Below are 23,727 nucleotides of genomic sequence, written 5' to 3'. Positions count from 1 at the left end.
GGTGCCAATGTTTGTAGTCAACAATGAGACATAAAAAAAAATTGTAGCCCATGTTGATAGCAGCAGGGTTTGAGGTTTGTATTATTAGAGCTTGCCTAAAAGTATTAACACACAACTCATGTATAGGCTTTATATAAACTATGTTCTATTATATATTTTGGGGGGAAATAAAAATCTGTAAAGCATGAAATTGTGGTGTTACAAAACGATTATTTCTAAAAGTGAATTATCTCATCTCATAGTAGTACTAGCTTGGATTGCTATGTTAGGTGTCAGGTGGTTTATTTCTGAGCAAAATACAAATTAATAAGTGGGCATTTTAATACTAACCTAAACCAGTGACAAGAAAATAAATAGTACTTTTTATTTACCTTGCAGTTAACAACCATGTGTCATTGTGGCATCTTTTATGGAAAGGAACTTTATTTAAGTAGCATAAACTTGTTGGATGGGCTTCAATTAAATGATGATTTGTTAATGCAAATGTGTAGCGAATGACTGGTAGTACATCTGTCTCTTCATCCATAGGCCATTACTGTGCAGCATTAGCACATGATTGTAAAAAACTGGAAATCATTATATGCAGGTAGTACATATTCAATCAATTCTGACCTTATGTCTCTAACGAAATAAAAAAAGAGGATGCAATGTAAATGATATTTAATCTGAACACAAAAAAAAGGGGGGAGAAAAATCTTTGAATATCTATGATTCAAGCTGTTAGATGATGTGAGGTGACTGCTGTTTGGGATTGATTGTTACTGGTGGCCCCAGTGGGGAACAGCCAGCGCATTAATCCCTTACTCCTCCCTCATGCTCCTCCAATCCAAATAGTATTTTTGTTTATATTAGGAAATAAGTACTGTTCTGTTTATTTTAAAATTTAGGGGTTTTTTACCCTTCTCTTTTGGAGATTGAAAGGAAAAAGCTCTGTATTGATGGCCAATGTTAGCCAGCTAAGCAGGCAGTGACAATTAATACAACAAAAAATCGTACAATTAGCTTCAGCTCCATAAGTGTCTAATGAGCCATTTGTCAGTCTTTTGGTGAAATAAACTACTCTATCTTAATTCTCCACTCTTGCAGCAAATAAATAGAAGTTGTGAAACACCCGAGCACCAATAAAATACAATTTATTTTTCAGGGCATGGCAGAGCTCCTTACATGTCAAAAATGAGTGTGTTATTTACAAACAACTTGTGATACTAATATAAAAAAGAATTTCAATGTTAACTATTTTCATTCTGTGCTAGATATGTTTTCTTCCTGATTTGTTTAATCATTTAAATATATAATTACTCCTAAAGGCATGAGAAATGCCAGAGTTTAGCTGTCTGCAGCTGAAACCACCACCAGGGTTAGGAAGGGCAACATACACATTTTCAGTTGGGAACACATCCGTACTGCTGTTCCCTGCCTGACCCTTCTGGCCTTATCAGTGGTACAGCCACATTTTCACAAAAACACAACACAGAGGCAGTTGCAGTTCAGGTGCTGTTGGTGTTGATGGAGGTGAAGCCAATGCAGTTGGGCTGACTCATCCAGCCACTTGTAAGCAGTGGTAGCCCTCAGATCTCCTCATGCCTAAGGTAGAGTGCCTTGGTGGGCAGGAGAAACAGTGGGACATCCAGTCTGAGGGACCTAAGGAAGGCTGTCTGCAGAACTTTATATTGTGCAGAGCAGGGCTTTTCTGCTTTCCTTCACCACTCAGGTAGACTCTTTGTAACATAAACTGAACCAGGCTTGAAGAAAGGCTGAGATTTCTTCATATGAAATGGAGAAATATATACTTAGGAGAGTGCCAAGCCAGTTCCATTGTGTCCAGGTGGAGAGGTGTTGCATAGGAGAAAACAACTCTGTTTGGACAGTCAGAAAACTGACTTGGGAATTCATACAGCAGGTTTAAAAGCTCGTACAGTATTTCATTGTAATGGTCATTTCAAGATGATAGTTCTTAAAACTTGTCTGTATTTACAAAGATAACAAGGCAAGTTCAGAGAAATGTTAACAAAAAGACTGAAGTATTCCCAGGAAATTGTGGGCAGTTTCAATTCAGACAGATGCTAAATTGGTCATAGACAACCCTCTGTATAAAGCTGGCACAAACAATTCAAGAATTTGAGTGAAAGATGGACGTCAGCATTTTGGGGGGATCCGATGAAATAATTGAAGAGATTATTGTACAAGAGGAATGGCAGAAAGTCGTCTCTGGGGAAAAGAAAATGTTAAGTTGTAGATTATAGGAGAGATTTAATAGGTCTTTTGTATCCTCACACAGTTTTGAGCTAATGGAAGAAGTTTATTCTGATCATACTTTCAAATGATAGTTGCATTCATGTTGCATTTTACTAGTTTTAATCATACTGTCTTGAAGCCCTTTGGGGCAGTTACTTTTGATCTCTCATGAAAAAAACTACATGCTGAAAAAACTATTTAATTCCAATGCTTGTGTTAGTAATTGTTCTGAGTGGTCAGTGTCTTAAAGTCAACCAACACTCTGTGGTCTAATGTGTTTTCTTGACAATCACGTTTTAGGAGGGGCTGCACTATATGTTTGCACACACACAGAGTGGATTCACGTTCTTTTTTTCCTTTAAGTTTCAGTTGACTTTTGAAAGTTAGATTTTCAGAGCATGGACCTTTTATCTTGAAAGAATGTAGTACTTAAAATTGTTACGTTACAAAATTTTATTGTTTGCCTAATTCCCTCAGTACATAGATTACCGTTGTAGCATTTGCAGGTGGCAACTGGAAAGATTTTTCATGACGCCTGCTATACATGTTATAATATTTGCCATAGCAAAGTAATGTAATTGAGGTCAAAATTCAGCTTCTGTTACAAAAGGCTGTTTTCACTGTTCCTTCACTTCAAGTCATCTGCTTTGAACTCTTTTATTCTTAACTCAGACTTTAAAGGATGAGTAGCAGACAGCTTTAGTCTTACGTACAGACACAACTAAATGGTTAAATATATTGAAGTTCTGGAATTATTTTGCATTTATGTAACAGTCAAATTCTACCAATAAATCCTTGGGTAGACATGAATAAGGACTGGTCACATTACTCACGTGAGGACTTAGAATTTACAGCTTATTGGCATTTAAAAAATGAAGGCTGGAGCATTCTGAGAAATTTTTGAAGAGGCTTAAAACCTCAAAAATAGTTTCGCCTCTAAATACAGTTTTATGTTATAAATTGTCACTAGGTGGCAGTATTAGTGACGTCTATCCACTTAGCCAGATGAGGCATAGCTGGCAAAATACAGGTTGATAGAGCAGAAGAAAAGGGAACTGTGTTTTTTTGCTTAACAACAGAGTTAGATAACAGAATGAAAGTGATTCACAACATCTTGGAGCCACCAAATTGATGAGCTGTGTAAAAGACAAATGCTATCAGGTTACCTTTCTTTCCAGAACATACAAGAAAGTGTTGATGATATTGTAGAGGTAATAGTAAAACCTCACCTGAAATGCCATACATATTTTTGGTTAACTATATTAAAAGAATTTTAATCCAAACTGCTAAAGTGTAGCTACTAGCATTTAGCTTCCCCATTCTGATCATCAGCATTTGTCAAATACAAGTTGAAAAGATACATCTAATCAATAGAAGTATGTCAGGGAATAAATATTTGCTCAGAAAGGGAGTGAGAGGTGGACAATGTTTTCAAAAGCAAAATGATCCAAAATGGCCTGAGATTTATATATTGAATATCAGAAAGTTTTAAGAGAGCCGTAAGTCCTGAGACATGGTGTAGAAGTGAGGTTGTGGAGCTGTGTGATGACAAGCATAAGAACAAGAAACATCAGTTCAAGGTGAAATTTAGTAAAAGAAATCCTTTAATACAATCACAGGGAAGTGAACTAAATCAGATGTGTCTGTCTTTCAGGCCTAAAAGAATCCTCTGTGGATCTTTTAATCTGTCTCCTGATCATGGGATGTCCAATGTTAATCCAGACATAACATTTTCAAATGGAAACTCTTATCAAAGACTCAATGTTTATACCTGTAAATGGTAGTATTTGCTTATTGAAGAGTCATTTTTAAAGACAAAAAGTCTTTATTGGTTACTTGTAAAATTTTCTCTTAGTCTTAAGGGTGTTATTGCTGGGTTTTACCCCAGGAAATCTCCAGCTGCATATGATATTTTTGGGGGAAGCTGCAGGTTTTCCACTCTAAATGATAAGATTACATTTATTATTTGCACTTAATTCGGAAATAGGCAGTGTGAAGTGCTTGTTTTCGAGAATCCCCATAGTATTTGGTAGTTTTTTCTGTTTTCATGAGCAATAAAGTTATAATGGGGTTACAGGATCACACTGAATCTGTGCTGAGGCATCTGCTAAAACTTTGTAGCAGAGCCTAATAAAGCCCTGCCCCATTTGTGACATACCAAATCACATTCTCCTTGCTGGTCTGACAACCACGGCTCTTAAACAGCTGCTGGGGTAATTTGCATAAAGGAGATTGTAAATGTCTCATCAGAACGCATGCAGTGCAATCCACCCCAAAACCACTGCCTAAACACCAGGAAAAGAAGATTGTAGTCATAAAAATTGTGGCTTTCGTGATTTTAGATTATGGTCTCCACAGTCTTACAGCTTTTGCAAATACCAAGCTTTTGTTGCAAAAAGAAAAAAAAAGGGGAAAAAAAGAGGAAAGTTTCATTTACTGATACAGAACAATACAAACAGATGCAGTTTCTCTCTCTTGACTCAATCTAGCAGAAAATTGACTTCAGCAGCTAAGGTACGTGCTGACCCCTCCTCAGTTCTTCACCCCAATGATAAGTGAATTGATCCAATTGAAAGCATTTAGAATAACATTAGTAAAACCAAATTGGTTTTATGGTTGTGAAAGGAAAACAATGAAAATGCAAAATAAAGTTAATGCAATACGGAGGATCCAGTAAAGAATAAAAAATGCAGAAGTTCATACAATATGTTAATTGTCTGCATGCATCTGCTATGTTTTATGAGGCATATTTTAATAGAAATTAGTGTTAAAATTATGCATATTTTTGATAGAAATCAGAGCTAAAGGAGATGTACATGCAGAACTCCGATTTCAAAATGTGACAGGAATTAGGTGTGTGGATTTCCTGAGTTTTAACTGTGTAACTTCAAATTTTCTCTTTGAAGCATCATTCTTTTTTGCCTTGAATGAATTATACTGGAGTAGTTTGGCATGGTAGTGAAACTCCATGTTATAACTACACAATAGAAATGTCATCGAGCTCCACATAGTGTGTATGTCAGTTAGAGCATCTACTAGCTCATTGCTCCTGTACTTTGCCCAATCTGCAGTGCAGGTTGAGGCTATTTGCCTTGTACCTCCTTGGTTAAAACACCTCCTCTGGCCTCAGTCCCTAGAAACATTTGTCATGCTTGCAGCTACAGCAGTCACAGTTGCATCATCATCAATAAGTACAAAATTGCTAATAGTACTGGAACATATTGTTGTCATCCTTCTTCCACTTCAGTTTTAATCATCCATGATACATGAGTGTATTAGCACCCAAGTCACCTATATCCTTGCCATTAAGAGTTTACTTGTTATCTTGGTAAATCTGTCTGTGACATAATTAATAATGGTGTATATCTGTGCAGTGGCACAACTGCCAGCAATGGGTTCAATGCCTTTGAGCTTCAATACACACATTTATCAACATTAAATTGAATGTGTTTTGTAGTCAAAAGGTAATACAAGGGGCATAGCCTCAAAAATCTCAAGAATTAAACACACTGTTTTGTTTTCTGGAAATTCTAACTACTTTTGGAAAAGTTTATGGAATCATTTCAAAGTTTGGTTTGTCCCTTTTTGCAGTAGAATGTCTTGTTTCAAGGCAATGATGATAAATCAGTAGTTTCTGTGAAAGTTCAGTGTCAATAGAGTCCTTGTCTGGCTGAAACCATAAAAAGGTATCATAAAAATAAATTTATCATTAGATATTAAAAAAATGCAACATCAGTACTTCAGGAAGTTTTCTGACACTGGGGGGAAAATGCTTCCAAACTACAGGTATGTCCATGTCTTGGCTAGTATTGCTGACCTAATACAAGAAATACATACCTGAAGGTTTACGATTCATGTGCTCTTACCAGTAATTAAACAGTTCATAGTGACACGGTTGACTAATAACAAAACAAGGTGTGTAAGTTCTAAAATCTTTCTTTAAAGGAACCACTATGGTTGATAAAGTGCACAGGCTTTCACACACACAAGCTCTTTTTCGAGTTCGAAGTAGACCTACCAAACTGAAAACCTAAGTCTGAGTTAAGGCTATCGATCTGAGTTTATTAGTAAGTTATCATTAGCCATAGAATCTGAAAAGTATCTGATACCTGTGGAGTTTGTTAGTGGAGAAGTCAAACAGTAAGGTGATTTTGACTATGCATAGTAGAGAAGCAATTTACAGATTTTGAAATATAAAGTTGAGAGAAAGCACAGTGTGCCATAAAACTTGTGTCTTTTAGGTGTTTTTTTCTAAACTTATTCTTTATATCCAATCTTGTTAATATCTCTAAAATAAAACCTCTACATTTGACCGGTCAGCCTTCAGGGGCCTTTTTCCCAGTAGAATTTTATCTTATAATGTGCACCCCCCTTACCTCAGATCTTCAGCTTCTTTCTGTGTATGTAAAATTTCTGAAGGACACATTCAGAATCAAAAGTTGTGCTGTTTTGTTGTTTTCTAATACTGTCAGGTTAACTGATAGGTATTACCCTCACTTACTTTAGACCATGTTAAGAAAAGAATATCCTTTATATGAGTGAATCTCAGCCCTAGGCTTGATGCTTGAAAACCCCATCATTTTATATATGATGGTATTCATGAAAAGAATTATTCATAATTGTTTTATCACTATATTAAAATACTGCTTTCTAATTGAAGAACTTCTCTGATAAGCTTTTAATAGTTCTTTATGGAAGTTATTATGCTTATCTTCCACAAAGAGAGGAAAATTAATTGGGACAATAATTTGCCCGTGGCTGTGCCTCCCAATTCCTAAATTGGTGCTACATCCTGTGGGTTACATTTGCTTTAGAAACATGTATGTGCTTTCACTTCTTTTATTCTCCCTACTGTACTTCTCACTGTCCTCACCAAGTGCTTTCCTGAAGTTGATGCTGGATTGAAAAAATCATTTTTTACTAATGATTGGAAAGAATCAAAATGAACTCCCAAGACTTCACAAATTCTCACAAAGCCAAGCTGAAGTCTGACATGATGTGCATTTTCTGAAGATAATTTTCCACAGAAAATTGAACAGGGAATTTGAATCTGATTGCTCCAGTCATTTTTGTGGTACAAGTTGTTTCCCTCAAGTACAAGTGAGGTCTTAGAGTATAAACCTCTTTGAACCTCTGGGTGTAAACCTCAGACTTGGAACAAAAAAAAATACCAGGTAATACTGCAAGGATCACCTCCATGGTCAGCTCTGATCTGAATCAGAGCTGTTGGTGAGTCAGCCTGTTTTGGACATGCAAAACTTTATGTGAACAGATCCTTCATGGACCATGTCATTTCTGTATGAAAGTAAAATACATAAATGATTGGTATCCTGAATAGTGACCTTTTAAAAGCAGGCATGGAATCGCATATCTGAGAATGTGGAATATCACCCAGGGCAGTAGGAAAGTTTATAGTAATGGTTGGCAAGCGTTTTCACAGCATGGTTCTGACAGAGATAGATGCCACATTCTCAAAGTATGCATTCTACCTGTCACAACCAACTAAATGCTCAATATCATGAGTACCTTCACATAAAATACCACCTACATCCCAAACAACTATGAGCAATAACTGAGTCAGGATGTGCCTCAAGGAACTGTTGACGTTATCACGAGTCAGTGTGGTGATCTGCTTAAGAGGGCTACTCTGTTCTCACAAGCTGAAAGGAATACTTGAGTCCATCTGGCAGCAGGTTTCCAGTGCTAGGTGCTGTGCTGCCAGGAATGATCCTTTAGCTTAACAGGCAGATGCATTTGACTCCTCTAGTCCGGATGCATCACCAGGTGTGTTTCTGGCTTCTGACCCTCCAGGTACATTGTGGCATCGTTATGCTGGAGCATGGAAAAGTGTGGTCAGATAAATGAGCCTTAGAAACAGCCAGCCTCCGGCCCTCCCTTTCCATACCACCTCTTAGGGATCATTTATCCTGTATCTGATCACATCCTTCCCCATATCTCAATTTCTCTAAACACTAGGCAGCAGCCTGCAGAAGAGCCTACCTCCTCCACTTGTGGAAATGCCTCTGATCAAACCTCAGCCCCATCAGAATGACACTTTGCCCATCTGCACTTGCCAGTTGTGGGAAATGCCAGAGAATTAGGATGTCAGGTCCTTTTTCAAGCTGCCTGAAAACAATCCTATAATGTTGATTGTGTCCCTCTCACATTAGCATTGGAAAGTCAGTGGTTCAGAAAAAGATGCTTCTCGTCAAACGGAAGTTAAATGCAGTTTTAAGGAAACAGATCAAAGTAGAAAGAGCACAATAAAATTCAAATTAGTGTCATTTTAAGTTATGTATTATTTCAAACCTGGAAGTGTACAACAGATTTTCTGATAGAGGGTCAGAGAGGGATTTTAAGGGCCTATTTTCAACCTGAAATTTCTGAGAAGCATACCAAAACTTGAATTCTTTGCTGGAGGAATACTTGTGGTTGGTAAGAAACAAATAATAAGAAGTATTTTTTTCAATTCTGAAATGAAGCACCTGTTTGAGTTAGAGCACTGTAAAATGTGACATATGGTTTTGGTTCATATATAACAATAAGTTAATCTAAAACAGTGAATTAGCAGACAAAAATGGGGTCTAGAACTCCAGCCAAATTTGCAGTACCAAAAATAATCAGAAACCCACATATACTTAGTAGAAGGTTCCTGAAAATACTTAATCCTGTCTAAATAAGATAGAAATGGTAAAGAAAAATCCCCCACTGTCTCTCTGCAATTGGCTGTAGCTGGGACACAAGAGTTGTTTAAAGTGTGTCTTTCCTGTAAGACTTGTGGTGCACACAAGGCCAGTCACGAGTGCGTGTGACAATGAATGTTTGACCAGCTCTCAGGACAACCTAAACTCTCATATTTCCTGTCCCCCGTTACTTTGCTACACATGCAAACATCTTCTGGTTTGCTGTAAACAGAGTGGCAGTACTAGCTGAAAATGTAGCATGTAGTCAAATAAACTGTGTCCAAAATTTGTGAAAAACAGATACATCTTTCTAATCATAAGACTTTATCGTCTACAGTCTCATCCATTTAATTGTAATTGTAACATTTGATTGTATTTTTGCAATGGCCTGCAAAGTAGAAGGCAGATTTCCAGCATGTCAGAGAGCAGAACACAGCCCAAGAAGACAGCAGTTCTCTTCTCTCTGCAGGGATAATCTCCAGCTGAAGAGTATTCTCTCTTTATCTCAGAATCCACGTGGTGGACAAGGGTAGAGTTCTGCATATGCCTTTGGAGAGAACACTCAGTTCAGCTTTGAGCAAGGCCATACATATGCTGTTGCCTTTGCCTCTTGCCAGCATCCACTATGTATAAGGAGAAAGCAAAATCCCTTGCACCTGCATAGGGCAGAGCCCAGCATCCCAACTACCCCGTAGGTTATCTGACTTGGTCTCCACAGGTAATATGAAAAAAATCCTCACTGACACTGCCTTTCCAGACAAATCTTCTACTCCCTTTTGTGTATCCTTCATCTCTTCCATCTCTTCCTTCTTTCCTGTGCAGTATTTATTTCTCTCCTTGTTTCCCTCTTTTAATTATTTACCTTCTTTACACCCAAACCCACTCCATCTGTGCACAGATGGGATTTCTAGGACAGTCGGTATATAATTTTCCACAAACACTGTTATTTTAAAACAAACTCAATCATCTCAATCAAAGGGGCATAAATGCAAAAAAGATTTTAGTAGTTGTTTTTCAGTCTTAAAACTAGCTCTCCATTAAAATTGTGTGTCTGATGTCTGGCAGATCCAGTCCCTCCCTTTTGCCAATTTATTTTGCTCATATATCCCTATTAGTAGTAAGCTGTGTGAGGTATGCACATTTTCTTACACAGGCATTTGTCAGCAAGTTTTATGCCCAGATGTCTTGTCAATTAAATTCCTGTCATTAAATAACGAGTTAAATTTAGTTAAAAATATTACACCTGCTCTGAGTCCTCTTCTATTTTTATTTCTTTACAATTACTTTTATGGTTTTAAATGACATCTCTGTCTCCTCAGAATATGTGAAAGACCTATACAGATGGAAGACAGCGACTATAAAAGAAAAGCTACTGTTAGGGTAGAGGTATTAGAAAAATAGATGAAAAATAGCAATTCTTATTATTTGTTTTAACAATGCCTGGTGAATTTCTACAATACTGTGGCTTTTCTTAAAGTTGTGTGTTTCTTGAAAACTTCTTTCATAGTGTCGTTTTATTATTTCCACAAAATTGCGTTATTTCTTTGTCTTCTCATGTCCAAAATGGGTAGGCACACTTTCATTATTTGCATGGCAACCCTATATAGCAAGTGGCTAGTTCTTGAGTGCTTTCTAATCCTTTTAATAAGAACTAACTTGTTGATTCCTAACTGTGGACAACTAGACAAGTTTGGAATTGTCTTTGATTGCAAACATTTTGATTTTGAGTGACGTGCTGATAGAAGCACATTTGCATTAGCTGATCTGCAAAAAGTTTTAGAGTAGTACTAAAACTGCTGCTGTGCTTTCAGGAGAAAAGCAGGGCAGCCTTCCGTTATTAATGAATTTTTTAAAGCTTCTACTTGTGTCTAAGAGCCTAACTTTCAGATACAAGCAGTTAATCTGACCACAAAATAAATGAAAGAACACTTAAAATAATCTTTTTTTTTTAACATATACTTAGCATTTTAAAAAGATGGCTCATAAAAATTGTCAGCTTATGTATCTGTCAGTTCAGCTGACCAGCCTGACAAGAGTGCTGCCCCATGGTCCCTCTGCTTGGAGATATACATTTCAAGCACATGGTAATATGTAACTCATAGGTGTATAAAATCATAATAGAGCATTCCATCACATCTAAATAAGGGTAGGTGCATGCTGTCTAAACAGTTAACCATTGAAACATTGAATACAAGGCATTTGACACTAATTTTACTGGTCAAATCCTCCCCTGAAAGAAGTCTGCCCTGACAAGACGCTCACCAAGTACCTTGTGCAGAGACAGCCTGGCTTGATGGGTCGTTGCATAAGCTACTTGACATTTGTCCCCAGTCAGACCGGATGCCACATGAAAAATTTACTCAGGCGCGGGGCTCCCAGGAATAAACATTTCTCTGGTGTTGCTCACCAGGGACTCGGCAAGGTGAGCGGAACTCCAACTTGTCACGGATGCTCTGTTCTGACAAACATAAGTAGATGCTAATGGCTAAATCGTGACAGAATAAAGTCCCACAACCATATGGCTAATTGCCACAACAATATCTTCAGTGTTATTAATCAAGTTTTCATAGTGTGCCATGATAATTGGAATAATTAGAAACAGCACAGGCATTGCTTGCCTCTGCCGCACATACTGCAGACAGGGACCTGGAACAACCACAATTGCACTTTCTGTGCAGCGTTGTTTAGTGCTTTCCTTTCCAGCAAATACTGTGGTTAATTAATGAATTAGCTGTTTGCCACCAGAGTGTTTTATTGCTAGCAGGGCTTCTTCAGGGGCACATAGGTAGCTAAATGAGACCACGAAGCCCTTGTGCATCTCTGAGAAGATGCGGAATTCCCATATTCCCATAAGGCTGCAGCTACACAACACAAAACTTCACCAGTCAGAGGTACTTCATTTCACGAAAGTTGGAGCTTATATCCCTGTACCTAATAGGTAAAACAACTTTTTTGAAGTACTTATTGAAAGGATAAAACAACTTGAAAGTGTGCTTTTTTTTTTTTTGCTTAACAGTTTAAATGAAAGCAAGACTCTGAATAATAGTGGTGTGATTAACTTATCAGGCAAAAGAAGTTAACTCATATGTGACTTACCCTGCCCAATAATGGAATTGGACTCCAGACGTATATTCTGCCTTAGAACTAAGGTTATAAATAAAGTGGTGATTCTAACACTGTTATTTACACTAAGGAGCTAAATCACCATTTTGTGTGCTACCTATTAGAACAGCCTCCCTTGATTCTTATGTTTAGGAGTACGACAGAAGGGAAGAAGCACTTCTGTTTCCTCAGTGCATGCATCAACATGTAGTTGACTGGTCACTAAAACTGGCAGATTGATGATGATGACTCCTTTCACTGGATGTGTGAAGGCATTTAGCCAGACTAATAGATTGAAATGGACTGCTGCATATATGGCCTCTGAACAGCATCTTAATTTAGTTTTAGAGCATACAATAGATGTAATATTGAATTCAGCGATGATATAAATCTTCACTCCTCATTTTAAAAAATAAATTTCTAATTTGGAGTGGAGATCCATGAAGGATTTTGAAATAGTATACACTTTATTATAAAGAGTTTTGTAGAAATAAAACCCCAGTTCAGGGGGAAAGTAGGAATTCTGACCATTTTGGGTTCATTGCTGTTTAATTTTGACTCTCGAGAGGAAAGCATCTTGTGGGTTTTTCCATCTGTTTTGGTATCCAATTGTCTCTACATATTTTTCTTACATTGTGTTTTATTTATCGGTAGTAGTCTAGTTTTACCTCTGTTCCTATTCAGCATAATTAGGAGGAATGTTTCAAATACTAAAATAAGCATCCTGCAAAAGGTGTGTATAGTAATATTTTATTAATGTTAATAAAGCCATTCTGTGCCTGTTCTATTCTGAGCATGGCTGCCAAATAACTTGACAAGATTTTTATTGTCTTCATATCAAAGTATCACAATTTCAATTTCTTCTGCTTTAAGCCCAGCTGAAAGATTATCACTTTGTAAAGGCCATGTCCTTTTACTTCAGATATGTTTGACATATATTCATGCATTTTTATGAGCTAAAGGAGGCAATCTGATATATATTTTAATTAGCTAAAAATTACCGGTTTACTTTATAATTCATATTCTTGGATATATTGCCATCCTTAATTTTACCATGTGTTACAACTCGCCCCAGAAGGTGGGGTAACTGAGGTTCTTGTTAATAGATCCCTTGGGGCAGATTAGAGTGAAACAGCACTGAATGCTGAATGACTAGTGTTTTGTGTGTGTGTATATATAGAGAGATAGACAGACAGACAGATAGATGAAACAGGTTTATTTTAGAACAAGTATTTTAGGAAAATGTAGTTGCAATGGAAAGGAGGTATGTCACTGCTTTGGTTATTATCTATAAAAATGCAACAGTACAATAGTATAAAGATATCATGTAAGAAAATATATAAGGAAAGGAAAGAAAGGTTAAGAGTAGGTAGTGGAGGGAAAAGATACCACCACCTGTGGATCCAACATCTATGTTCTGTTGGTTGAGGTTATGGTCACAGTCTTGATCCATCAGGGGTGGGGGAAGCCCAGGAAACAGAGACTTCAACGGGTTCAGGTGAGAACGCCCAGGTATCTCCCCTGGAGTGGGGAGTTTTACACTGTCTGTTACAACACTGTGGATCATGTGCAGTCATCTGGTGGAAGAACATAGAAATCAGGGGCCCTTTGAAGGTCTTTGATGGTTTATGACATCTTCTGAGGCATGACAGCTGCCTCTAACACCAGTGTAGTTGAGCCAGTTATGCCGCATCAGAAGGGTTATTTCTCTTCTGCTGCTGCTCTACAAATCTTTGATAGTGGTGATACAGAGGGAGATATATAGCATACAGAAGGAGAAAACAAAGAACAGAAGGAAGAGGGATGGTACAAATGCAATACAATGCTATTACCAAAACAAAATGTAACAATTCATGGAATAAAATAGGATCTGAATAATTAAAAGTACATCACTTAATATTAACAAAGCTACAAACACAAAAATTCGAGTGATTACTCGTACCTTCAGCTAGTCTACCTATGTGTACAAAGTTCTCATGGAAAATACAAAAAAATTCTTATGCAAAAGGTTCTCCTGCAAACATATCCTTCCACAAGGCCCATACTCTCTGCTCCAGGAAATAGAAGTGGCATTTTGCAGTGTAATGTCTAGTGATTGATAACATGTTTAGTTCCATAAATGGTTCCAGGGAGAGTTACATGGCAGCTGATAAAAAGCTTTCTTGTATTCTATCCATATCCCATTTGTGGTCCAAGGCTATCCCTCCTTCTGGTCTAGGAAGAGGGACTCAACAGCTCCCTATGTGACATTTTCTTTTGTCAAGATTATCTAATTCACTCATTAATATCTCTGAAAAATTTAGCCAAATCATCATAAATCTAAAGCCTTCTGAGGCAGAACTGGGAAGGTTAATACATGTTCTTTGAATTAAAAGAAGTTAAATCTACTGAAATTTTTAATATGTTTTCATTAGCATAACAGAAAAAAGTTTATTTGGGCTTACATTTCACTACAGGGTAACAGAAAGATGGTTCAATTTTAGACTTCAGTTTTTTATGGACAGAAAAGACATTTGATTTAATTGTGGTAGGGAAGTTTCCAAGATAGATTATAAACTTTATAATATTTTAGCAGTACTTATTTGTTTACTTTCGAGCTATTAACAAAATTATCTCTCTTCCTTTTATTTCAAAATATATGTCTTTTTTATTAAGTCTTGTCCAAATGGATTCTACAGAGAAATGTAGTAACAGTATATAATACAAGATTTGATAATATGGAATAATCAAATGTTAGAGACTCCATTTTTAAAGAGATTGTACAAAAGGGTTGTCGTATCTTTTTAAATCTACTGCATACATCTTGAATCAGTGGATAAAGCTATTAACAAATTTATTTTATCATCTTAAGAACTGTGCTTTAATTGCAACACTGAGAGCTGTTTTTCTAATATAATTTCTCCTCTTTAAAACCACATTTAATCATTGCTGTTTAAAGATGGAAAAGATGGGGGGTGGAGTTCCTAATTGCTAATAGCTGATATCAGTAGGAACTTCACTAATTTAGAAGTGCCTCTTTTGTTTCAATAGGTTTATTGCAGCAAACACTGTTTAAAATCATTCACCTGTAATTATTTTTGTTTCAAAAAAAGAAAATGTTTTTGCTACACTGCAGTGATTTTCAAAACAAAATGCACATGCATCGTCAGTATTTAGGACTGTAGGTTTTAATTGCACAGAGGCAAAGAGCAGTAAGAATTAAACAGGCACACCTTCAGGTTCTTCTATTCTTCTGAGTGCAGATATTGGTCATTCTATGAGTGGTTTAGATATGTGTCAGACATGAAGTCCCATATTCTGTGGACTTAAAGGTTTTTATCATTGGCTTCAAAGGGGTTTTCTTCCAGTAGAATGTTGCAGTCCTCTCTCTTCATTCTTGTTTGTCACCATAATTTTATCACATTGAACCTTGCTTTTTAAATCTGAGCATTGTTTAGTTGTTTTGAAGAAACACAGCAATGTTCTTCAGTCTTTTTCCTTTGAATAAAAGCAAAGGTCAGCCCAGAGAACTTCTAAATGACTCACAGTATAAGAGCTAGACCCTTCATGTTTTAACCTCTGTAATTTGGCCAACATGTGAAAAATGGGTGCCTCGGCTTTCAGCTATCATATTTGTTGTCAATTTGACTCACCCGTTTAAAAAAATCATGACAAATGTCTAGAACTTCTGTCCTTTAAAAAAATCGGCAATGGGTAAAATTATGGTAGCTATTTTATTATGATCATTCTTTATAATAGGTAACTAGTGAAGTACAACAGTTTTATCCATCCTTCATACTAATGAACGGTCCGTAAATTGTTGTAGTTCAGTAACTGGATATTGTATTTACTGCAATGTCAGTGCAATGCTTGTAATAGCTGTTAATTACTAAGCCTTTATAAAGTGTTGTGTGTGTAATACTAAAGTTGAAGTTTAGAAGTGGAAAAGAAACTGAAGAGCATACTTTTCTCCCCTTGCAGAGAGTCTGTTTAAATTGAATGCTATATGGAGTGCAAGTCTCTTGATCACTTAGAGTTACATTCACAATATAAATTTTCACGTAAAGGTCCAGATTCTCCCATCTGTCCTGCAGAAAAATTAAGAAATTCCTTTCTGCTTTCTCTTCTACATGGATTCAAGTTCCTAGCTCTGTTTTTTTTAAATTTTTAGTGTTACAGAAAAACAACTTGCTGACCACTCCTGATGATTTTCTTGTCCTTCTTGTGCCTGGAAATGGTTTCCAGGATTAGCTGCTTCATCCTCTTTTCAGAGATTAAGGTGAGGCTCACTGGCCTATACTTCCTTGGGTCCTTCTTTAACTTTCTGAGGATAGTAGTGACTTTTTTTTTTTTTAATTCAGCACATTTCTGTAAGTGAGTATGTTAGAACTGATCTGGCTTAAAAAAACAGTTTTTAAGTGTATTTTCAGAGAAGGGTAAATTACAGAAGGAGAGAACAGGTAATTATTAGGAATTGATTTTTAGAAAGAAAAATCTTTATTAATAAGGAAATGCATAGATTTTTCAAAAACCCCAAAGAATTTTTTTTAAATGCAAAACTGAGTAATCTTTGCCAGTAATCTTAAAGAAACCAAATTGGGAAAGGAAATAATTTACATAAGAACTAGATGCTCAGGTCGCTTATTAGTAAAAATTAAATCATTATATTTATTTTAAAGAGATAACACTAGTCTGTGTTTGATAAGGTAATTACTACAAAAAAGTTCAGGATATGTAAGGTAGGAGGAAGTTTCAATTAGGTTTCAAATCAAAACTTTTTCCCAAGTGGAAAGAAGGCAACAAAGTAAACTATTTAGAGTATTCTTTTTCACCACTTAGCCTAAAATTGAGTAGATTTATATTGATAAATAAGTATTTATTATCATTATTCTTTAATTTTAAATACTTTTTTTCTGACAGGAAAACTTGTGGCAGAGTTTGAAACCCACAGAATCCGTAATTTAAATGTCTAGTGTAATTTTCATTTGAATTGTTTTCAAGCACCATAATTTTTATCTTTGCATTAACATCCAAGTATCAAAACTATGGAACAGAAAGCTCATGTATATTATCATAATTTTTAAAGTTGAGGGTTTTTAAATATAAAACTTAAAACTGAATGGATGTGACAATAAACCAAACAGAATTTGAAACAGAAAAAGGAAACGGAGTATCCACCCAGCTCTAGGGCAATGTTTCATGTACTTGGTGCTATGACCCACCAAATCGTCATGCAGCCAGTACAGAAGAAGCTGGATGCAGTGAAAACCTTCATGGGAGTCCAGGACAGGACAATCCCACCTAGACCACAGTCATATGGAAGCATGTATGTCATTCTCTAGCAAAATAGTAGTCCACATACAACTCTGAAATTACTTAAAGAGGTAAGGCAAATACACATAAAAAGAGTCTTTTTATATACTTGCTATTATCTCTAAGGAGAAGCAGAACGATGTGTTAGATGCTGGCACACAATTTCTCCCTCCTTATCACGCACCTTTTTTACAATCAGCATGCGCTGCAGGATACAGTGTGGTAGAATTCTATAATATTTAAATGTTTTACAAGCCTAAGGAAAATCTGATCATCTTGTCTGCCTTCTCAAATGACAAAGGCCACATAATTTTATCTAATAAATCCAGAATTAACATTTGAATTTATGGTTGAAGTAAACACATCTTCTAGCAAGATGTCTGTTTTCATTCCCTTCACAAGTTAAGTAGAATAAGGCAAAAAAGGAGCATATGCTGTAACAATATCACACTGTACATCGTGCATGGGTGGTGTGCATGTGAGGGTATGCTGTGTATAAAATTCTCAGTGTTTAGATCGAACACATTAGAAGTCTCTGTAAATCCCTGAAAGTCTGGTGAGCTTCCCACATAACTTCTTATACCAGCTTTTTTGGCTTTACCGGGATTTTACATGCTTCTTTCTGTTCTGACAAAATATTGGATTTTAATAAGGTTTTGTTTATCTTAGAAATGCCATTTTGTTAATTGTTCGACTTAGCTGTTTTGCCTTTCTACTCATCTGTGATCATTAAGAGTTCCTCATGCACCATAAGCAGTACAGCCCTTCCACAAGAGCCTTGTAGAAGAGTAGCTGAAAGAACACGTTGTGATTATGCTATGGGCATGTTTCCTTCTCTGTCTTGTATCATTTGAAGGTCTCATTAATCTCTTTATGACATTCGAGACAAAATCCTGAACTGTAGAAAGCCACCAGAGTTTTAATAAGAACAAGATTTATTAAGAAAGGAGACTGAGCACTGGAGAAATGGACTGCATAACAGGTCTAAGCTGCAGTGCTGCTCGGGCTTGGCTTGCTTGGTCTCCTTCATGTCATTAAAAGAAAAGGAACTAACTTACACATCCTCTGATTGAACTTGCTTGTCTTCCCTCTGACTACCTCTTGCAGCTACCAAATCTGGAAGAGTTTCTGGAATCAAATGTCTTCTTTTGAGGATGCTTTTACTGTGTGTTTACAGCTCTCTTTGCTCTTAGCCCCATGTTAGCCCTGCCTGCTGCTGCATACCTCTGCAGGAGGACAGCCACAGTGGTATTCAGCCTTCTTCATCTGCAGCCCACCCAGAGTCCATAGGTTAGAAACACAGACACCCAAAATAATACTGCAGGCTCAAGACTGCCCAGAGTAGTGCTTACTGGCTGGCATTAAACTATTAAAGTCTTCATCTTCTGAATAATTTTTTAAGTTCTTTTGAAAGTATTATACAAATGTTGCTCCTCATCCTTTTGCCATATCTTACTTTTGAACAAACAGATCACAGCTCAAGTCTGTCTACCCTTTCTTCTAAATTATTGACCATGCCTTTACATAGTAAATTGCACTGGCTACAAATGTTTGCTTGAACATAATTCATGACAGAGTTTAAAGAGACAGAGCTTACATATAATTTTCTTAGTCAGTAAACAACTGATGTTAATTTTGGTATTTCTCAGCTTCCAAGGGCTCAGTTTTGTTAAAAATGGTGTTCTTTTCGATACTGATGGTCCATTTAAATAATTTTCTTAAAAAAGAAGCAGAAAAACTTGCACTGAAAATGAAATTACATCCTGGAAAATCCTACTGACCCTCCATTTCTCTGAAAGACATCTACTAATGAGTCTTGCAAGCATTGGAAACCAGAGGAACAGCATCCTCCATCATCATGTCCACTAAGTGGGACTAGGCATTGCCGGGGATGATACACATATTTGCCGTTTCCCACACAAGAAGGAGAGTGTAGCAGGGATGGACAGGATGGCAGATACATTCTTGGGCTGGTGGCAAGAGTTAGGAAGAAACAGAATGTGCTCCATGGAAATCTTCACTCTGCTGTGTTCAGGTCAAACAAGGAATTTCCAAATTTGGGGTTTTGTTTTTAATATGCACAGCAAAAAGAAAATACCAGAGACCTTGTTATTTTGATTCCAGACCTTAGCAAAATGCTTGCAGGAAAAAATAAGTTAAACATAAGCAGAGTTTTCTTAGCCTTTTTCTATGAACAGTATCAATGAATGAAAAAATCAAGCCTTGAGCAGATGCTTGGAGACGAATTACACTGAAGATTGAGTTTAGCAAATGGATAAATGACTGAAAACAGGCTCTTAACAGTAGAATTTTTAGGCACCTTGTTGTCAAGTTGTAAGTCCTATATGAAGTAATTTAGAAGAAGCTTTCCCTTTCTTGGTGTTACAGTTGTTCTTATTCTTTCTGATTTCGTTGTGTTGTTTTGGCCTTATGAACACTCCTAAACTGTTTCTTTTGCCTCATCTATAACAATTTCTTGGGCTTATTTAGTTTTTTTAAAAGAAATTCTCTGCCTTCCAAGAAGACGGAGAAGATAAGCATCTAAATACAAAGGAAAAAATAATGTAAGTTTAAATTCTGATGCTTGGAGAATTGTCCTGTAGATCTCAGTCAAAATGATTGTGGTGTTAGTTAAAACTGGTAAAGCTGGATCATTGCTTTATTTAATGGCTTTACTGGAGAACAGTTTTCTTCTGCTTTCCCTATACTGTAAGGTCATTAATGAATCATTATCTATTGCTAGTAATTACTGATCTCTTGAGAATATTGGTTTAATTATATAGGAATCATAAGTGGAAGATACAGTTACATTTTTTACAGTGTAGGTAGTAGTACCTTGGTGTATTATGGCTTTAAAGAATCTGGGGGTTTTTTTGTAGATTTTAATTGCTGAGTGTGCCTGGTAAAATATGCATTATTGTATTACCGCATGTGATAAAAGGTATACTATTGTGAGCCTCATAGTCTGCAGGTGTAACAGATGTAAGGCAAGATTAACAGGACAGAACAATAATTAAAACACAGACTGCCATCTCAAAAAAAAAAAAAAGGTTTATCATGTCTAAGGCAGTTATTAAGTGTGTCTTAAATTCTCTTTGCAAATATTTGTAAAAGCAATAAAAACGTGTTAGTCTGAAAGACAGCTTTTCACTGTGGACATTTAGTTAAGGAATTAAGATCCTTTTTTATGAATATAAAAGCTGAGTGAAGTCCTGCCATATGGCAGCATGGTTCATAGGCAATAGGGTCCTAGGTTTATAGATGCTGTGAGCTAAAAACACTGTTGAAAAAATAAGGGAGCAGTTAAAATATATGCATTTACCACAGTATGACTTGCTTACTCCCTATAAGACAGGAAGGTTCAAATAATTAACAGTAATATTATGGTTGCAGAAGAAAGTCCAGTTGTTCTTCAGCAGTCTACATCTGTGAAACGTGATATCTCTGGGGAATGAGATTTAATTTTCCCAGGAGAAAATATAAAAGCAGGAGAAAAAAAGGAATGACTTCAGCTTGAGCAGAATAAACCTGCATCTACAAACGATTAACACTGCATAATGAAGTAGTAAAGAAGCAAAAGAGATTTCTAATAAAAGACTAATAGCAAATCCCATTACACCGTGGTGTATTTTTTCCCTTGAAATGCATTAGATTCTTAGCAAGGCTTCTGAATGAGACTTGGATAGTTGCAAGCAAAGTCAGCTGAAATGCTTCAAGCTTAGCTGAAATTTCTTGCCTAACAGTTTGTGTAACTTGCAAGTTGTGGGTTTACAGGTGGGAGGAGTTGCTAATGCAAGTAATAGGCTTCACGCAGCGTTTGGGTAATGTTTGTGTCACCACAGGATAATAGTCTCCTGTAGGCTACGCACTGCGGGGTAATGTGCCACTATGTGGCAAAATCCCGTAGATAGTACAGGCATGGCATTAAATGCTCCAGCTAAGCCTTGCTTTTGTGTAACAGTTCCTCTGACTTCTCTTTCTGACGCCTGAAAATAACTCCTCATAGAAAAGGGGATTGATCAGAGAGGGAAATACACAGAGCTTGGTTTTTGTCATAGTTAATATTAGGACTGTTATAATTACTGTGCTAACATAAAAATTTACAAGGCCTTGGAATGTAAATGTTTGATATGAGAATGAGATGGCACTGCCTTTTGAAATCACATAATTTCACTTTTAAAAGGGAACATGTCTTGCAAGGAAAAGATTCTATGTAGTGATCTCTAAATCTGTACATGGATATTTTTGTGGATTGTGCACATGGTTCCAGTGGCAAGAAGAATAAAAGTTTAGTGGACAAACCTGGACTTACAAAAACATCCCTTTGAATTTCTTTTATAAGAGACTGTCTCTGTGTATAGATTGCTACCATCTTCAAAGCATGTGCTCGAATGATGTCTTGGAATTCATTTGTCTAAAAATGAACTTTTATTACTGGAGTCAAAAAAAAAAAAGAGAGTTAAAAACCAAACTCAGATGCCTTAAACCAATAATGAGTTCTGGAACGAAAGTGGTTAAACATGAATCCTTATGAGTGAAACTAATCTTGAAGAAGAAAAGTTGCCTTTTTAAAAATTTTTGTGAATTTTAAAGAATGACTTAATTTGCTTAGCAGAAATTTGCAATCTTTTCTTGCCACTGAGTAAACAGATTCCACATGCGTAGCTATTTGCATATCCCAGCTAAAAATGTAATTCATTATTTTTAAGTCCATTTCTTAATAATTATTTCAGGATTAATGTTACTAACTATTCTTTAGCTCTTTCAAATGTGACCTTAGATAATCCTGCCTAAAAAGGTACAAAGCTAGTGGGTTTGTTCTGGAATAGGGAAGGAAAGTGCCTTTCCAGAGGTCACCAAGAAAGTCAGTGTAAGAGCCAGAACCAGAAATGAGAAATCTAGAGAAGCAGTTTTCTTTTACTACATCTCAAGCTTCCAGCCTCAAGAAACTATTGCATTTAATAAGACAGATTTTTACATTTTGCTAGGTATGAAAACAGCACAGAGATGAACAGAAATTAATGGTATAGTCTACATGCAGATTATCTCGAAATCTGGTAAAGATTTAAATTAGATTCAATGAAAATAGCATCCATAGCATATTTTATATGGAGCTTCAAACACTGTCATCCATAAGAGGGAGTAAGCCCCTTCACAGTATGTGTGACCTGGTCCATTTTAACTGTTCTGGCATCTGCTTCTGAACTGGCTGTCACTTGACTGGGCTTTTCAGGGCTTCTCATAAACCACTGTCTTCACCCTCCTGTTTTGGATGTTCCAGGCTATTCTTGCATAACATTTTCTCACCTTTCCTCTTAGATCACTATCACATTAAATACTCAAAAATCTGGTATACGAGATTGATAAGTTTTGTCCTTTGAGGGTCACCCACATAATATTATTAGTCAGTGAAGCTTCTACAGTCTGTAATATATAATTTCTTTGACGTAGATGCAGTAACATTTCCCCAAGTACAATCAGTTATCACAGATCTTGATGCAAAATTTTCTGGTAAAATGTTTTGGATTGTAGCTGATCCTGGGGATATGTGTTGTGACTTTATCGTACTTGGCAAAATGGAAAAATACAAATTACAACTTTTCCCTTTTTTCAGGCGATGGGTAAGGCTCCTGTTTGGACGTGAATTCCCACTTCAGGACCTTCTTGTTGTCTGGGATGCTCTATTTGCTGACAGTATCACCCTGAATTTAGTTGACTACATTTTTGTAGCCATGTTATTATATATCAGAGATGCCTGTAAGTATCAACTGTCTTACGATTTTTTAAAAAGAATAAAAGCCTGTTCTTGACAAGAAAAAGTGAACTTGAAAAAAAATGCTAAATTTCATTGTGATTTTTTTAACATACTGTAAATCATTCCAAATACTAGGAGGGGAGATCATTATTATCAGACACGTCCTGCTGTATTTATGAAACAAATTGTATCTTGGAGTTAAATGCAGGTTTGTTTTCTGCGTACTTCTGCGTTTTTATATGGAGTTGCAGGTTTTATGTGCTGTAAGTGATACAGGTATGTATAGAGCTCCACCTTCCGACCAAGCTGATGAATTGATTTAAAGCCTCTCTTTGATGCTAGAAATACTTTTATGCTGCTCCCCAGTGAGAAGGGAGAAAATGCAGAAGACAATGACTCATAATTTTCGAAGATGCATCTTGAAGGAAATGCAAAGATGAGTAACAATTACAGAATATGTTTATTCTATGCAAGAATGGCATATTTAAAAAATTATAGTTTATTTTATTTCGGTTTAGTACACCTTAAGTATGTACACAGGTGAATTCTTACAGTTTAGTGATGACCAATAAATATATTAAGTTGGGACAAACAAGAAATTATTAGCTTATAAAATTGGGAATGGGAGGAGAAAGATACATAATGATTAATTGGAGCATA

At 36.4% G+C, this 23,727-nt stretch overlaps 1 protein-coding gene across 6 annotated transcripts in view; it reads left to right on the top strand.

The window, feature by feature from the left end:
* Window positions 1-23,727, top strand: part of TBC1D5 (TBC1 domain family member 5) — a 313,509-nt gene that overhangs the window by 213,756 nt on the left and 76,026 nt on the right. For all 6 annotated transcript variants that reach the window (XM_071561054.1, XM_071561058.1, XM_071561057.1 and 3 more), the window contains one exon: window positions 22,927-23,069. In XM_071561054.1, the coding sequence (XP_071417155.1) occupies window positions 22,927-23,069 (143 nt within the window). The remainder of the gene's footprint in view (window positions 1-22,926; window positions 23,070-23,727) is intronic.

This window comes from Pithys albifrons, chromosome 7 (assembly GCF_047495875.1).
Source record: "Pithys albifrons albifrons isolate INPA30051 chromosome 7, PitAlb_v1, whole genome shotgun sequence".
Classification (NCBI taxonomy): Eukaryota; Metazoa; Chordata; class Aves; order Passeriformes; family Thamnophilidae; genus Pithys; species Pithys albifrons.
The sequence above is the reverse complement of the archived record's forward strand: the minus strand, read 5'-3'. Positions and strand labels throughout refer to the sequence as shown.